Genomic DNA, 17,259 nt, shown 5'->3' with positions numbered 1-17,259 from the left:
AGTGCAAATGGCCCAGAAGACCCCCGTGGGCTGGCGGCCAGGGCTTCTGCACTGATCGAGGTGAATCGTGAATGCAGTGCTTTGGAGCTGGTGGGGACCAGGGCGTGAGGTCTGGGGCGGAATAGATCAGGAGCAGCGAGGCGTCAAACAAATGAACGAACAATATGCCCTGCCTGCCCTGCAGGCTCAGAGGGCACCGTTGTCCTGTTCCGTTCATCCCAGGCGGGCTCCAGAGAGTGGAAGCGAATTGCAGGTTCAGGAAGTGAGCTCAGCGGCTGACAGACAGACGGAGCTGCGGCTCGCTGAGGTTCAGGCTCCCTTCTGCCTAGAGCGGAGGTGATGGCCTGAGCGAGTCTGCGTCCGGGAGAAGGTTCTGAGGATGTGTCAGTACTTAGGTCACAAGTGACAGGAACCCGGTGTGAACTGGCTCAGGCGAGAGGGGGAGTGCCTTCGTTATATGACCCCGGATCCTGGGCTGCCCACGCAGAGCCCGGAGTCGGGCCTCCCCGGGACCCTCTCTCAAACCAGCCCTCTGCACAGGTTTGGGCAGCTGCCAGGCCCATTTCCCAGCTTCTCCACAAGGGAGGAAGCCTTTCCTTCCTCTTCCCCCTTTCTCCGCTCCTTACCCTTCCTCCCTTGTCCCCTCCCATTCTCCTCTCCCCCTTCCTTTTCTGTCCCCCCTTCCCTCCTCTCCCCCTTCTGTCTCCCAACTCCCCAAATCCCAGGGAGTCTCTCTGAATCGCCTTGCTGAGCACACACTCCCATCTCTCAGGGGACAGCTACAGTCAGAATCTGGGAGTGGGGGTGGGGGTAGGAGGATAGTTTTCTAACAGGGCGAAGTACAGTGACCAGAAGGTGGCGGGCACTGAGGACCAAACCAAACACCCGGGTCCACCACAGCAGCAGGCTGAGAGAGATGCTGCGAACAGAGATGAGGAGACCTGCCTCGCAGCCGGCAAGCTTCCCCTCCCTGCTGGCCTGGAGGTGAGACATGCTTGTATGTCCACATGGTAATGGAGTGACATCCAAACACGGCAGGTAGGGAGGTGGGACAGCAGAAAGAATTTTTGTGTCCTCTATCCCAGGGGTGGGCAAACTTTTTTTTTTTAAATATATTTTATTGATATTTTATAGAGAGGAAGGGAGAGGGATAGAGAGCTAGAAACATCGATGAGAGAGAAACATCGATCAGCTGCCCCCCGCACACCTCCCGCCGGGGATGTGCCCGCAACCAAGGTACATGCCCTTGACCGGAATTGAACCCGGGACCCCTCAGTCCGCAGGCCGACGCTCTATCCACTGAGCCAAACCGGTTTCGGCCAAACTTTTTGACTCGAGGGCCACCATGGGTTCTTAAACTGGACCGGAGGGCCGGAACAAAAGCATGGATGGAGTGTTTGTGTGAACTAATATAAACTCAAAGTAAAGGAGCGGAGGGGAGAGCAAGAGAACCCTCCGCTCTTTCGGCTCCACGGGCCGGATAGAACAGCCGAACGGGCCGGATCCGGCCCGCGGGCCGTTGTTTGCCCACGGCTGGTCTATCCACTCCCTCATGTTCCCAGGGCATCAGAGCTCACAGAGTCTGTGTTAGTGGCTGATCTCTTATTCTGAAAAGTATCTGAGACACTGGGTGATTGGGTGAAGAGATTCGGCAGGCCAAACAGAACCCCTGTGATCATGGTGAGTGACATTTGCAGCGTTCCAGAAGGTGGGGAGTCCAAGGGATCCCCAGTAGGCAGATGTTTGGCAATCCAGTCTGTCATCGTAAATGGGGCCCATCACCTCGCTCCAAAGATGCCTTTCATCACCTTAACAACGTGGCATGTGACCTCCTTTTCTCTCTCTCTATTTGACCTTTTAAAAAACAGCTTCCTTGAGGTATGATTCACATTCCAGAAATTCACCAATTATAGTATACAGTTTAATAATTTTCAGGAAATCTACAGAGTTGTGTAATCACCCCCACAATCTAGTGTGTGTGTGTGTGTGTGTGTGTGTGTGTGTGTGTTTAGGGCTAACATGTACATACATGTGTATGTGCATATATATATATATATGTTTATATATATATTTATCTTTATTGTTGGAAGTATTACAGATGTTCCCCCTTTTTCCCCATTGACCCCTTCTAGACCACCCTCACCCCTGCCCCCAATCTGGTTTTAACACAAACACTTCTCTTATCCCCACAATTCCCTCATGCCCGTTTGCAATCTCTCCGTTACCATTCCCAGCCCTAGACTCCCCCGGCCCTCCTTCCTGTCTCTATGCATTTGTCTGGTCTAGATGTGTCTCGCAAACGGAATCGTACAGTCTGGGGTCTTTTGTGTGTGACCTTCACTTCGCACAGTGGTTTGCGCTTCATGCCGGCGCCTTGCCGTGTGGGGTGGATGGCAGGTACCCGCAGGCCAGTTTCTCTTCTGCGGGCACGGTGAGATGGTGCTATTGACATAGACATCAAAGATGTGGAAACAGAAAGAACCTTTCAGAGATCAGCTTTTAAAATACCCTCAGCGCAGGTAATCGCATGGCCTTCCTTAGGCCTGGGATGTGTCAGTACTTAGGTTAGACCCTTGAGCCTGCAGGCCGACGCTCTATCCCAGCCTTGGGCAAACTACTTTTCTGTCCCAGAGGTAGCTGGTGTTGGTGAAGCCCGGGCCTTTTAAATGGGATGCATTTAGGGCAGGAGGTCACCTTGGGGCTCTGCTCCGGAGGCTGATTGGAGCCTCTGAGCAGCACGTTTGACAGGTCCGATAGCAACGCTGCCAACGCCTGGGCTGGTTTTTTCGTAGCGCTCGTGCCTCGGACTGCGTCAGGGGCCAAGGTCGGTCCTGGTGGATGGCAGGTCTCATTCTTTAAAGAAGGATGTATTTGTGTCTCAAGAGAACTGTCATCCCCTGGCTGATGGCAGGTTCTGAATATAGGGAGGGAGACTGATGTTCTCAAGAGCGTTTTTCTACATGATTATGATGATGCAATATCTGAATGGCATTTGCGGCTTAAAAAGAATGTGGTCGTTTCTTTGCCAAAAAAAAGAAAGAAAGAAAGAAAAGAAAAATTGTTAGAGTGTTTTAGAAAGGATTCACTGCCAAAATGAAACTACTGCTTTTATCTCCCTGCCCCCCCCCCACCCCTTTACTTTTCTCTTCTTTATCGTCTGGGAAATCTTTAGCACACCTGCTGCGTAGTTAATGCATACAAAACATGACATCTGTGGAAGCTCCCCTGCCATCGTAATGCCCAGCGGAGTTTACTGGTGTGTTTATTCATCCACCCATCCATTTATGACGTGTGTCTGGTTTGCTGAGTAAGTAGCCTGAGATGTAACCATAGAGCAGCTCTGTCTTATGTCCCACTAGCTCCTTAAAATTTATTAAGTGAATTCTTTGCCTCTGGGTAAGAGCTATGACTTTCCTGATTAGTCTTTGGTACAAAAAAATTCTATAGTCAATTTCTTTTTAAAAAAAATATATTTTATTGATTTTTTTACAGAGAGGAAGGGAGAGGGATAGAGAGTTAGAAACATCGAGGAGAGAGAAACATCGATCAGCTGCCTCCTGCACACCTCCCACTGGGGATGTGCCCGCAACCAAGGTACATGCCCTTGACCGGAATCGAACCCGGGACCCTTGAGTCTGCAGGCCGACGCTCTATCCACTGAGCCAAACCAGTTAGGGCTATAGTCAATTTCAGTTGCTAAATACTTTTTAGAAATTGAGGTAAAATTGATATATAATATGCTATTGGTATATCATGTATCTAGTGCAGCCGTGGGCAAACTACGGCCCGCGGGCCGGATCCGGCTGTTCTATCCGGTTCTCTTGCTCTCCCCTCCGCTCCTTTACTTTGAATTTATATTAGTTCACACAAACACTCCATCCATGCTTTTGTTCCGGCCCTCCGGTCCAGTTTAAGAACCCATTGTGGCCCTCGAGTCAAAAAGTTTGCCCACCCCTGATTTAGAGTGTGGAGGGCTCCCCTCGCAGCTCCCCATCTCCCAGTATTGTGTAAGAGTCTAGCAAAGTCAGTGCTTGAAGATGTTGATCTATCGTATCTATTTGTACAATGTCTCTACGTTATTTTTTAATGAAGTGTCAGTTATAGGTATAGTATTGTTGTGTCTAGGACAGTCAATCTAGCTGAGCATTCAAATCACCGAGGAGTTAAAACAAAAATTACACATTCCTGAGCCTCACCTCTGATTACAGGATCAGAACTCCTGGCTGGGGCCCCCAGAGAACCCTCAATGCTGACATAATTGGCGACCTGACCTCAAAAATAATCCTTGGGTCATATGTGGGGGTGTGGCGGGGGGTGGGGGGAGACGTAGCCTGAAGATGCAAGAGGAACTCTCTTCCTAACCACTTCAGTCAGGGGTGCGTTGTGGTATAGAAATAGTGAAAGAAAGAAAGAAATACTAGGAGCAACCGCATATTAGTGGGAAGGGCATTATTGTTCATCTTTGTTCCTTTAAAGTTTCTTTCAATCAGTCCAGGGGTTTCTAACTTGGAATTTTCCTAACTCTAAGGATTGGAGAATGTAATGGAGATGATTAAGCTATTAGAAAACAAAAGCTTTTTTTTTGAGATATAATTTACATCCTATTCAATTCTCCTACTTGAAGTGTACAATTGAATGGTTTTGGTATGATCACAGGTTGTGCAGCCCTCATCACCCCAAAAGGAAACCCATATCCATTATAAGTTACTTTTAATACTCAAGGAACTCTAACTTATTAGTTTATAATAAAGCTCAATAGGCTAATAGCAAGGTTTTTTTTTATTCAGGCTAGACTTACATCAGATAAGGGTAGTTCACGTTAAGCTTTGATTGCGAGCTACATTATTTTTAAAGGAAAAATGGATTACTAAGTAAAGCTTGTTTGTGGGACCCAGCCTCTCACATGAGAAGGCACCCAGGCTTGCACCGTTGCACTGCTCCATCCTGGTGGACTGAAGCACGGCTGACTCAGTGTCACGTGATGACTGGTGACCAACGATGGAAGCCATGTTTCAGTGACTTATTTTGGCCTGAGCAGGAAGTAAACTGTCTGATAGTCCTGCTCGGTGGGTGGAAGTGCTTTATTCTGCTCGAAATGGAAGAATTTCGTTCAGCTTTGCCCACGTAGGTGTAACACTTCATCCTCTTGAATGAAGCATCTTAAGTGACGTTTCCAAGGACTGCTGGTAGCGGAGCCTTGCTAAATTAATGGATGTCGCCTGACTCATGAGAGCTTGTAACCCAGTTTTCGCTTTGGGAGTTTGGACTTGGGAATCGGAGCTGTGAGATTCCAGCTGACCCAGGAAGGCAAGGAAGTCCCTGGTTTACTTGTAGGTCCTCTTGGGGAAGAGGGGATGCTGAGGCAGAGGGAGCCCAGCATCTTTTCAGGGGCAGGTTACCTCCCTCTAGTCCTGGCTTCCACGTGTTAGAGCCTTTTACAGATACCGGGAAAGCAGTGATCCGTTCCTAACTTTAATTACCCCCAGCTACCATTCTTGGTTTTGAAGTTACTCTCCTGTAGGTTTCCCTTGACCCCTATCTCTGTCATCCTGAAGTTCTGCCCGTGGACCACCCAGCTATCTCACACCAGAGCCATGATTCCAGGAAGACAACCATTTCACAAAGCATCCCTTCCCCTGGGAATTTTGGGAATTAGTTGCTTTGTTTATTTAATTTTCTTCAAATAAAAGAGTTTGCATACTTCTCACTGGCATGCTTTAGTAAAAAATTAAGCCCCAAAGACAAGCACCCACATACAAAACTAGTACAACACCTATGCAAACCCACCGGGACCTCACACGGAAGTCTTCCCCACCGTGACTGAAGGAATGCTTTGGGTGGTTCTGCCTTGGTGGGTTTATCCAAGCCATGGCCTCTCTTCTCTCCCTTTCCTGTTGCATGGACTTGGCCGCTTTCTTTGGTTATTAGCACTTCGCCCAGAGAATGGAAGGACTTGAACTCCAAGGATGATTTCCATTTTCTAGCTGCAGTTGGTGGAGGGCCATGATTACTTCCATTTGCATTCATCTAGAAGGTGGTTTGTTTTGGCATGAAAAGGGGCTGTTTATAAATCAGTGCATTTCAGACAAGTGTATTCCATTCCCTGTTTATCTACCGCAATCCTAGGTTCTCAAACGTCAGTGCGCAAAAGATGGAACCAAGTAAATTCCTGGGCCCTGCTCCCTAAGATTCAGTTTCCAGGGGATGTGGACTAGGGTTTTGCATTCAGCAAGTTGGGCCCAGGTCCTTCTGATTCAGATTGATTAGGGGCCAACCTTGAGAAACACAGTCCCCGAATTTGCACTTTGCTGTTCCCATACCAGCCCCGCCTTCTCTGTGGTCACATACTTGGCAATTACCAAGGTGCAATTACAGCGTGTACAGTTTCCAAGGCAACGGGCATTTTGTCACTTCTACCTACCAAGCTGGGTAGATGGAAAAGGGACCCCAGGGAGGCTGAGCAGCATGTGACCTCCAGATGAGTGTCACTGAAGCTGCTGAATGGCCGCAGCAGCAATGAGAGTGAACACGTTGGAAGCCAGCGAGGTGGACACGAGGAGGGATGAGTACACCATTCAGCTGCTTGCATTTCCTGCCTCTGTCTCCGCAGAACAGTCTGGTCCAGCATGGTCAGGACGGTGGAGGAACGAGAGACAACCTTGGGAAGCTTTAGAGAAACAGTGGCCAGCGGTCGTGGACATTTGACCCCCTTTTCTTAGTTCTCCAGTGGATAGTGCTGGTGAGGTTTACCTGGCCTCACTTGCGCACAGTTGAGGCTTGAAGTGGCATTCATAGAGCGCTCACGCCCGCATTGATGGGGACTTGCACACAGATTTCCTTGCCTTTTTGACCTAAACGCAAAGGTTCTGCACGCTGTGCATTTTCCACGTTTAATATGGCCCAGACCATAGTTTAGCACAGGGTGCTGCGTCTGGGTTTTAGTTTTAAAGTGAGAGGGTGGCGGGAAAAGCGTTCAGCGAGCAGACCTTGGGGCCTGGCCCTGAGTTCTAGCACAAGCGGGCTGTGCGGCTGTGGCGAGTTTCCTGACTTCTCCGAGGCTCTGCTTCTGGAGAACAAGGGGCTTAGACCCCATCCATCGTCCTGACTTTGGGAGGGTGACAACCCCCCGGCAGAGCCTCCGATGAAAACTGTTTTCCTCCCTGAAAAAGGTACATACGTACTTAAGAAAATTGCCGAAACCGGTTTGGCTCGGTGGATAGAGCGTCGGCCTGCGGACTGAAGGGACCCAGGTTCAATTCCGGTCAAGGGCATGTACCTTGGTTGTGGGCACATCCCCAGTGGGAGGTGTGCAGGAGGCAGCTGATGGATGTTTCTCTCTCATCGATGTTTCTAGCTCTCTATCCCTCTCCCTTCCTCTCTGTAAAATATCAATAAAATATATTTAAAAAATTATATTCACGTCTCAGGGGCCACAGACCCCTCTGAAATAAGGGGACTTTTAAGACTGTTTCAGCTCCCACTGGGAATGGCTGGGTCCCACAAGGCCCTGGGGAGTCTTTTTTTGTTGTTTCAAGTGGCCTCCTAAGGGGCAAGGTATTTGCTGAGGGAGGTTTTGTTGTTCCTGGCATTTTTTGCTGACTGCCCTGTTGGGGGGGAAACCACACCGAGGAAAATAAACAGGGAATGCGTGGCATCTGGGGTATGAACCATCTCTTTCTTTCTCTCTATCCGTCTGCACTGCGGTGACCCCTCGAAAGGCGGTGGATGGTGCAGTGATCACTCGGAGGGTGGGGAGGAATCAGTCCAGCCTACAGATACTGTGTTTTGTATAATGACAGCTGAGTAGTTAAAGTTGTTCTCCTCTTAATGTTTGGGAAGTTGGGTAACATGTCAAGATTTGGTTCACTTGAAAATGTCAGAAGGTTCCAGGGAGTAGTGTACCCTGGGTGGAAACCTGTCCTTTCCCACGTCTCAGCTCTGACTGCCTTCCTAACTCAGCCCTAAGCTCCTGCGCATGGTGCAAAGTTGTAGTCCCCTCAGGAGGGAGTATCCCCCTCAGGAGGGAGTATCCCCTCAGGAGAGAGTATCCCCCTCAGGAGGGAGTATCCCCCAGGAGGGAGTATCCCCTCAGGAGGGAGTATCCCCCTCAGGAGGGAGTATCCCCCCCAGGAGGGAGTATCCCCCCCAGGAGGGAGTATCCCCTCAGGAGGGAGTATCCCCCTCAGGAGGGAGTATCCCCCAGGAGGGAGTATCCCCTCAGGAGGGCGTATCCCCCCCAGGAGGGCGTATCCCCCCCAGGAGGGAGTATCCCCTCAGGAGGGAGTATCCCCTCAGGAGGGAGTATCCCCCAGGAGGGAGTATCCCCTCAGGAGGGAGTATCCCCTCAGGAGGGAGTATCCCCCAGGAGGGAGTATCCCCTCAGGAGGGAGTATCCCCCTCAGGAGGGAGTATCCCCTCAGGAGGGAGTATTCCCCTCAGGAGGGAGTATCCCCCCAGGAGGGCGTATCCCCCTCAGGAGGGAGTATCCCCTCAGGAGGGAGTATCCCCCAGGAGGGAGTATCCCCTCAGGAGGGAGTATCCCCTCAGGAGGGAGTATCCCCCAGGAGGGAGTATCCCCTCAGGAGGGAGTATCCCCTCAGGAGGGAGTATCCCCCAGGAGGGAGTATCCCCTCAGGAGGGAGTATCCCCCAGGAGGGAGTATCCCCTCAGGAGGGAGTATCCCCCTCAGGAGGGAGTATCCCCTCAGGAGGGAGTATTCCCCTCAGGAGGGAGTATCCCCCAGGAGGGAGTATCCCCTCAGGAGGACGTATCCCCTCAGGAGGGCGTATCCCCCCCAGGAGGGAGTATCCCCTCAGGAGGGAGTATCCCCCAGGAGGGAGTATCCCCCAGGAGGGCGTATCCCCTCAGGAGGGAGTATCCCCTCAGGAGGGAGTATCCCCCTCAGGAGGGAGTATCCCCTCAGGAGGGCGTATTCCCTCAGGAGGGAGTATCCCCCTCAGGAGGGAGTATCCCCTCAGGAGGGAGTATCCCCCAGGAGGGAGTATCCCCTCAGGAGGGAGTATCCCCTCAGGAGGGAGTATCCCCCTCAGGAGGGAGTGCCCGTGGGGTTATTTGGAAACCTCGATCCTTGATCTCTTTCTTTCTCTCTCTTGTAGGTGTTGAGCAGTCTCCCTTAGAGCTTTGGAAGCTGAATGGACTGAACATGAAGAGCTTGAAAGCCAAGTTCAGAAAGAGCGACGTAAGTACATGGTGACGCACGCACGCACGCTCTGGAGGGGCCGGGGGGTCAGAAACAGCCTCCACTCCTCCTGCTGAGGCGGCCACAGCCAGCGTCCCTGGGCCCATCTCAGGTGGCTTTCGGGAATGGCCAGCTCCAGGTTCCTTGCTGTGTGTGTGTCTAGCTTTCCAAAAGGACATTTTTAAATTCCTGGGGTCTGGGCCTAGTAGAGAAAGGAACGAACTGCACATCTTAAGGAAAGAAATCAATAAAAACCTCAGCATTTCTAAAGTCCCCCAAATCCGATTTTTAGAGGAAGCTGGTCAAAGGAGGTGGTTAAAGACTTACATCTTAGCATGGTTCGCGTTGAGCCTTGGGAAACGCTTCTGAACTTCCTGTTAGGGCTTTTATGGTAAAAACAATATCCAGTGCTGCTGCACCTTCACTCCCCCTGAATTCCTGGGCTTCTTACTCATTTGTTATTCATCATAAGAGACTTTGGATTGGAGGAACCCGCTGTGATGTCAGCAGTATGAAACACAGCTCCCGGAGGAGAAAATGGAGAAATACAGCATAGCAATGCTGTTTGAACAAAAGATTGCCTCACAAACCCTGCTGAAATCCCATCTTTGCGTTCGCTGCGTTCCAGATGCTTCCAGCAGAATGGCTGAGTGGGAGAAATTCATGGAAGGGTTTTGCTGGAATTCTAGCTACATCATTTTCATAATGGGCTTGCTTGGCTATCCTTCAACATTAGGTAATTAAAGGTGAACCTGGATTTTACTGCTTTGCCGTGAATTCTATGACAGCTTGGCCCAACCACACGTTTTGTGATAAGTAGAGGCTGTGACTTTTATGGCTAACACACACACACACACACACACACACACACACACACACACACACACACACACCACACCTCCTTTTGGCTGAAGCTTATCTCCTGAGGTTGCATCATGACAGTAACTTACTGCCCTGATAAGACCCAAACCAGAGGAGACGCTTGCGGGGTGATTGCAGAATCTTATCTTGCTTGAAGGAAGTCAGACCTAGAAAGGTTTTTCAGGGAGAAGTTGGCCTCATCTTCTCCTTCTTCCGGTAAGCTAACCGGCACTCAGAACGTGAAGTGTCTGGGGCAGAGTCATCCATCCAGCCTTTGGCCAAGGGACAGCCTCGGTCACTGACTTCCTTAGCCTCCCCTCGCCCCCCCCCCCCCCGAGAAACTCCCGCAGCCCCCTCCTCTGCTGGCCGTACAACCCTGGAGCCTATAGATCGCATTTGGCTTTCTGCTCAGAAGGAAAAGGCACTTAAATGGAAAAGGCTGTCCAGTTGAGAGGATATGGATTTGAAAAATGTGTGGCCAGGTTAGCAAATGTCTTTTCCATTCCGGGAGAATTGGGGGAAGCTCCCGTTCATACCGGCTGAGGGTGCTTGAGCAAAATTGGATCGGTCTGGAGTTCCATGGTCCCTGCACAGGGGCCGGGGGAAGTGAGAGACACATACACTTTGGGTTTAAACAATTAAAACCTGTGGCAATAGGGAGGGTGTTGCTGGACTCCGGTTTTTAAATGAAAACGGAACTCTTTCCATGATAACATGCAATCACGGTAATAATACTATTAAAAGCTCCTGGGATTTGGCAGCACAGGGGTTGTGCACTTGGCAGTGCACGCTGAGAGGAAATGTGAGTGGAGCGAGCTTCGGGGAGGGAGAGAGGAAATGGGTATGATGGGGCCAGAAAATAGCCAGTGGCTCCCCAAATGCACCCCAAATTGCTTCCCAGAGCCACGCTATTGTGCAGCCAAAGGCAGGGGATGCCAACAAGAAAGAAAGCCCTTCCAGACCCCAGTTTGTTCCCGAGCCATGTGACCGTGGTCACTACGCATTAGAGATTCGCTGTTCGGCGGGTGCTCTGCCGGCTCTTATGGGAACTCGCTTAACCTTGCCGTGACCTTGCGTGGTGGGTATTCTCATTGGGCTCACTTTACAGATGCAGAAGCCGAGGCCCAGGGAGGCACAGGAACTGGTCTGGCTTCTCAGAGTTTTATGTCAGACAACCAGTCAGTTAGTTCTTTTGTGACAGAGTCGCTGGTCTCCAGAGCGCAGGTTCCCTGGAAGAATCAATCTGGCTGGAGATTCGATTTTACGAAACAGGGTAATCCAGGAGGTCGTTTGGGAAAGCAACTTTGGGCCTCGATGTGTGGCCTTGGGCAAGTCTCTGCTGAACCTCATGTTCCTCCTCTGAAAAGCAGAGAAAATATTAGCCTTAAAACGTTGTTGTTTCATGAGGCTAACATTTTCTCTAAAACAAAAAAAAAGAGGTTGTTGTGAAGGGTAACTGTTCTCATGTATGTAAAACACACATCTTAAGACCTGGCAGTCAGGAGATGCTTGGCGAATGTTTATCCTTTTCTCTTAATCAGAAACCCGTGATCCAAAGGGGGATCGGGAAAGTATCTAAGGTCTGGGGGGTCGAATAATCTGGTACCAGTTGCTGCCCCTGAAGATGCGGGAAACTGAGAGCTGGGGGTGGGCCGGGGAGGGGGGCTTGCTTTTCGATGGGCGCCTTCCGGTCTGACTCTTTTTGTGCATGTATATGCACATACATGCAATCACTTGTTACAAGGAAAGTAGACGTTAAACAGTTTATACGCAGGTAAATGAGCCCAATGATAACCTTCTTTACCTGGAGTGAGTGGTCTCTCTCAAAGAATGAACCCGAACCATCAGGCATCAAACTTTCCGGCTTGCCTCCGTGTGCGGCTGAGCGGAGCAGCTGGGAGAAAGGGCTCCTGTGTTTCGGGGGCGGTGGGGGGGGGCGCGGGTAGGAAGAGGGGACGGCAGCTCCTATTCATGCTTCCAGAAAGAAGGCAGGTGACCCTGGGATCGCATTTCAGCCTGCCTGTGCCTGGCGGTCGCAGCCTGGCCAGCTCATGGCGCCCAGAGCAAAGCCCAGGAGGAGCCCCGTGGGTGGGCTTCGGTCCCTCTGCTGCTCCAGGCCCATCCTGCGGGAGAGCTGTAATGGCAGGGTGCTTTCTGGGACCGCTGACTCGGACGACCACCCCCTGGAGGGCAGGTTTATGGGAGTGTGATAGGGGAATGAACCCGATCCTATGGACCGTGGTTACGTAATGTCACGGTCTAGTTACTTTAATCCCTGAACGTACTTGGGAGCCTGCAGATAACGCCCCAGAGAGAGGTATGGAGCCGCACACCGGTCCTTCTCCCGCGTATGGCATTTCCCAGTTCCCCTTTATGACTTTATTTTGGGCGTCCTTACACGTGGCTTAGATGCTAGAGAGAATGCGGGAGGAATGTGAAGTATGGTTCTTGCCTTGAAGAAGCGCATAAAGGGAGGTAGGAGGAGGAAAAGTACATGGAAGAAATAACTAAGGCAAAATTCAAATGGTGTGGAATATAGGTTTTAAAGGGACCGCCCGGGTGAGAGAAGCCAGTTGTTAAATTGTGGGGGCGCGACGGTCAGTGCTGTGGGATTTCAGAGAAGGGCGAATCGCTGGGAAGGGGAGAGCAGGGAGAGCTTTCCGAGGAGGCTTCTTCCATGGAGAGGACGGGTGAGGGGGAGAGGAGGGGAGGGGAGTGCCTGGAGCCAGCCATGTAGCACAGTGGTGACTGCCTTAAAATTCTGCCCTTGACGTGGTCATACTTCAGGAGCCCAGGAGCGTGCCCAGGGCATGGCCCTGAGTCTTTTAATAAGAACACGATGAATATTTCATCCTCGTTTTAAGAAGGGGTGTGCTTGACTTTGATGCTTCTGACATGAGCACAGAGTTCTAAATCATCATCATTCATATCTTTTATGGCTACAGTTTGAAAGTGAGCTCTTTACCTCTTTAAATATCTGCAGCAACTTGTACGTGGTCCCACATGGAAAAATGAGCTGTCAGCATGAGCAGCGAGGCCAAGAAGGCTGGGATTTCCCTTTGCTAATAAAACACTCAGGCTTCTGGAATTTCTTTGTAAACGCCAGTTTTTGGTGCCGTGAGTGAACTGGGTGGAGGGTGAGGCATGGGAAATGGGGTGGGAAGCTCTTTGTCACAAATCTTGAGATAGGCCTCTCAGACACGACTGAGGCCCTCCGAGTTGACTTGGCGGGCGTGCGCGTTTAATTGGATGAAAGATTTGTTCCCAATTATGTTTTCCGTTGTAATAGGGAAGCACCGGACATTCCTTAAAAAAAGTAAATAAATAAAATCAAAGCAGCCAGTTAAAAATGGCTGGCTCCGTGAGAGGTGAAATGGACGGTATTCTTTTTTTTTTTTTTTTTTTTAATTTTTATTTATTTTTCCCCTTTTGTTGTTTGTGCTTTCTGAGCTTGTTTTTTGTTGTTGTTTTGTTTTAATCCTCACCTGAGTATGTATATATATATATATATATATATATATATATATATATTTTTAATATATATATATATTTTATTGATATTTTACAGAGAGGAAGGGAGAGGGATAGAGAGTTAAAAACATCAATGAGAGAGAAACATCGATCAGCTGCCTCCTGCACAACTCACACTGGAGATGTGCCCGCAACCCAGGTACATGCCCTTGACCGGAATCGAACCCGGGACCCCTCAGTCCGCAGGCCGACGCTCTATCCACTGAGCCAAACCGGTTTCGGCTGGACGGTATTCTTTACGCAGCAGCCATCAGCAGGTGCAGCCTTCAGCCGAGACACGCACACACCCCGTGGACCCGAGGCACCAGGCACATCCTGCTCAGTCACGTGCTTGAAGTCCTTGCCTGTTGAGGGAGCAGCTCGTGAAGGTCAATAATCGACGTCTCTGCCAACGTATTTTTTTTCTAGAAGATTTAGTCCGTTCTAAGAAGTTCTTACATGTGCCCAAGCCTCCTTCCCCTCCCCTACCTTCCTCATGCCCCCACCCCCCCCAGCCACACACACACAAAGGAAAACGGCCCACCATCCAGATATCATTGCTGACATGTACACTTAAGGAACTGTTTGACATTGAAATGGGGACTCAGAACTGTCGGACATTGAAATTGGGACTCAAACATTTTTTGTTATTATATGTTTATTTCTAGTCTGCAGAGGCAAGATTTTTTAAAGGAAAGAAATGGGAAAAAATGGATACAGAGGCAAAGAAGCATTTGAACAGACTGTCAAACTACAGCGGGAAGGCAGGGGAGGTTGGCGGGGGGCTGTAAGAGATCAACCGAAGGACTTGTACGCATGCATATAAGCATAACCAATGGATACAAGACACTGGCGGGGGGGCAGGTAAAGGCATGTACTGGGGGGAAGGGGAGGCCGGGGGAAGGTCAATGGGGAAAAAAAAAAGGAGACATATGTACTACTATTTGTAATACTTCAAACAATTAAAAAAAATAAAATTAAAAAAAATTCTGAAAAAAACAAAGGCAAACGGGAGGGTTGAAAATCCAAGTGTGCCTGTTGACAGAGGAGCCCCAGCCTCGTCTGTTGGAAAGCTCAGCCCTTTGTCTCAGACTGATTTCAGGCTGCATCCGGGGTGCCCTTCCTGGGTGGAGGCATGAGACTCAGCTTCTGGAGGGGCGTTCGGGCGGGTCTGTGTCACGCCGCACGCTTTCCGGGGCTCGTCAGCCCTTCTTCCATGGGGCATGCGTTTGCTGCCCGCCTTCCCCTGCTGCAGTGTCTCAGGGCTGCGGAAGTGTACACCGAGCTGCTCAAACAGCAGGAACGTGTGGTCTCCCGGCTCTGGCGGCTAGAAGTTTGGTCCCGAGGTGCTGGCAGGCTTGGTTCTGGGCAAGGCTGTGAGGGTGGACCTGCCCCGGCACCCCCCAGCTGCTGGTGGTTGGCTGGCAATCCTGGCTGGTAGGGGCGTCAGCCCGATCTCTGCCTTCATCTCCCCATGGCGCCCTGTCTTCAAATTCCCCCTTTTCCAAAGGGCACCAGCCCTGCTGGATGAGGGCCCCCTCTGTCCACCTCACTTGAACTCGATTGCCTCCGTAGAGACCCCATCTCCACATCAGGTCGTATTCCGAGGTATGTAAGACTTCAAGTTTTGTCTGGGCCAGGGGCACAATTCAACCCCAAACATACCTCCAGGCCTTCACCTGGAGCAGGTTCTCTGAAGCCCTGGCATCCCCCGCCGAGCATGCACACCCATGGATTTCAGCTCCATGGGGCTGTCTTCAGTGTCCGATAGAGAGAGACCAGAATACCCCAGATTTTCAGCAGGTGGCCCTGAAATAGCAAGAGCGAGTACGCGTTGGCCGCTGACCTCCTGCCCCAGAAATAAGAGCGCTCACTGAGTGAATGTTTATCCGTGCCAGGCACTGCACCGGGCCTTGGTGTGCTCTCTGTCACGGGATGTTTACAAAACCCGACCCAGGAAAGAATACTGTGATCATAGCCGTTTCAGAGGAAGACATTAAAGGCCAAGGGAAGGGGAGTCATTTGGCCAAAGTGACACATTTGATAAATGGCAGCGGGATCGGAACCGGGACTTTCCTCGCCACCGGCCTCCCCTTGTTAACCACGGCACACGCTTGCTGACACAGGGCATGCACATTCCTGAATCCAAAGCTTCAAACGGAATCAAGTCAGTTCTGCCCTCTCGTCCTCAGTGTAGAGACCCAGGCAGTGGTTTTACGTCACGGGGAGTGCTGTCCGGAGTGGCCAGCCTCACCAGTGTCGCTGTCCTTCCCCGTGGCAGGGGCGGGGCTGGGGAACCTGGGGCTGTTTGTTTCCTGGAAGGTAAATGCACTTCAGACTGAAGTACGAGAGAGCAAATGCTACTTCTGCTCTTCCTCCAGAGCTACTAAAACGTCTGCTTCTGAATGCAGCTCACGGGGTCACAGCTGCTTTCTAGTTACCCTAGCCCCCACTTCCAGGAATTCTCGGTCAAACCTGATTCCGTCCCAGCTGCAGCGGAGGCCAGTATGAAACTCGGAACCTGGCACCTAAACGTGGGAAATCTGATCATCTGCACGGCAGTGAATCATCTAGGTTATTACCTCCTATCTCTTCCCCCCCCTGAATTAATTACCTCCTAATCATTTCAAACGGTTGCTGGCGTTGGTGTGTTTTGTTTTGACAAATTCTTGTATGTAACTTCTCCTAGGGAGCGAAATAGAAATCGCTTCTGAGTTTACTCTGTGGAGGTTTTCAGCTGGGTTTCTGCTCAGAGATCTTTGCTACAAAAAGGTGGCTCTTTTCATTGATGTGACTACAGGTGTCAGCATTCGCCAAAGGCCAGCTGTGTCTGTGAAGATGACAATAGTGACCAGCTTTGACTTTGCTCGTGTTTGAGTCCCTACCTCCTTTTAAACAAGGAAAGTCAGCATAGTTTGATCAACTTGATTATCCAGTTATTAGTTTTATCACATTAATGAAATCATTTTCACTTTTTGGGAAGCACTGCCTGGGAAGATTTTATTTTTCATTTTCTCACGAGGGCAGATGGTCTGATGGTCTTTACTCCCTCCTTCCTCCTGGGCTGTCCAGTGGGCTAGCTGGTCGGGGAGTGTAGAGATTGAAAATGTGGGAAGAGAAAGAAAGAAAGGCTGAGGGTCCACATCTCCTTGGGTGGGTGTATTAGCTGCTGGTGCATCGCCCAGCGCTGAGCCTGTTTCTATAACAGTTATTCAAACTTGGCTACATTTGTGGAGGGTTTTTTTGTGGGAGTTGGTGTGACCTCATGAAGCCGTCCGTTCTTCGCAGGGGTGTTCCGTGACTGAGCAGCTGCACGGTCCTCCTGGGAGGTCCCAGTGGGCATATTTATTGAGATACAGGATAAGCTATTATAACAAAATACCTGAAGTCAAATAAGATAGAAGTTGTTTTCTTCTCGAGAAAAAGTTTTAAGCATGCAAGGGCCAGCGGGACAGCATTGCTCCGTAGCTTCATCCAGGACCCAGGTCCCTCCGCGATGCCCTTCTGCTGCCCTCCAGAGCTGCACTGGGCATTGCTGTGACCAGTCACCCCACGTGGCCTTGAAGAATTGAAAAGTGGCGAGTCCAAGTGGAGATGTTCTATAAGAATAAAATACAGCCGAAACCAGTTTGGCTCAGTGGATAGAGCGTCGGCCTGCGGACTGAAGGGTCCCGGGTTCGATTCCGGTC

At 50.5% G+C, this 17,259-nt stretch overlaps 1 protein-coding gene across 2 annotated transcripts in view; it reads left to right on the top strand.

Moving 5' to 3' along the window:
* RAI14 (retinoic acid induced 14) overlaps positions 1-17,259 on the top strand; it is a 137,920-nt gene that overhangs the window by 10,146 nt on the left and 110,515 nt on the right. For both annotated transcript variants that reach the window (XM_080679147.1, XM_080679146.1), the window contains exon 2: positions 9,117-9,199. In XM_080679147.1, coding sequence (XP_080535273.1) covers positions 9,164-9,199 — 36 coding nt within the window. In that variant the 5' untranslated portion in view covers positions 9,117-9,163. The remainder of the gene's footprint in view (positions 1-9,116; positions 9,200-17,259) is intronic.

The sequence above is a fragment of the Plecotus auritus genome (assembly GCF_963455305.1).
Source record: "Plecotus auritus genome assembly, chromosome: 7".
NCBI classification, from domain to species: Eukaryota; Metazoa; Chordata; class Mammalia; order Chiroptera; family Vespertilionidae; genus Plecotus; species Plecotus auritus.
Note: the sequence above shows the minus strand (reverse complement) of the source record. Positions and strands in the feature narration are given on the sequence as shown.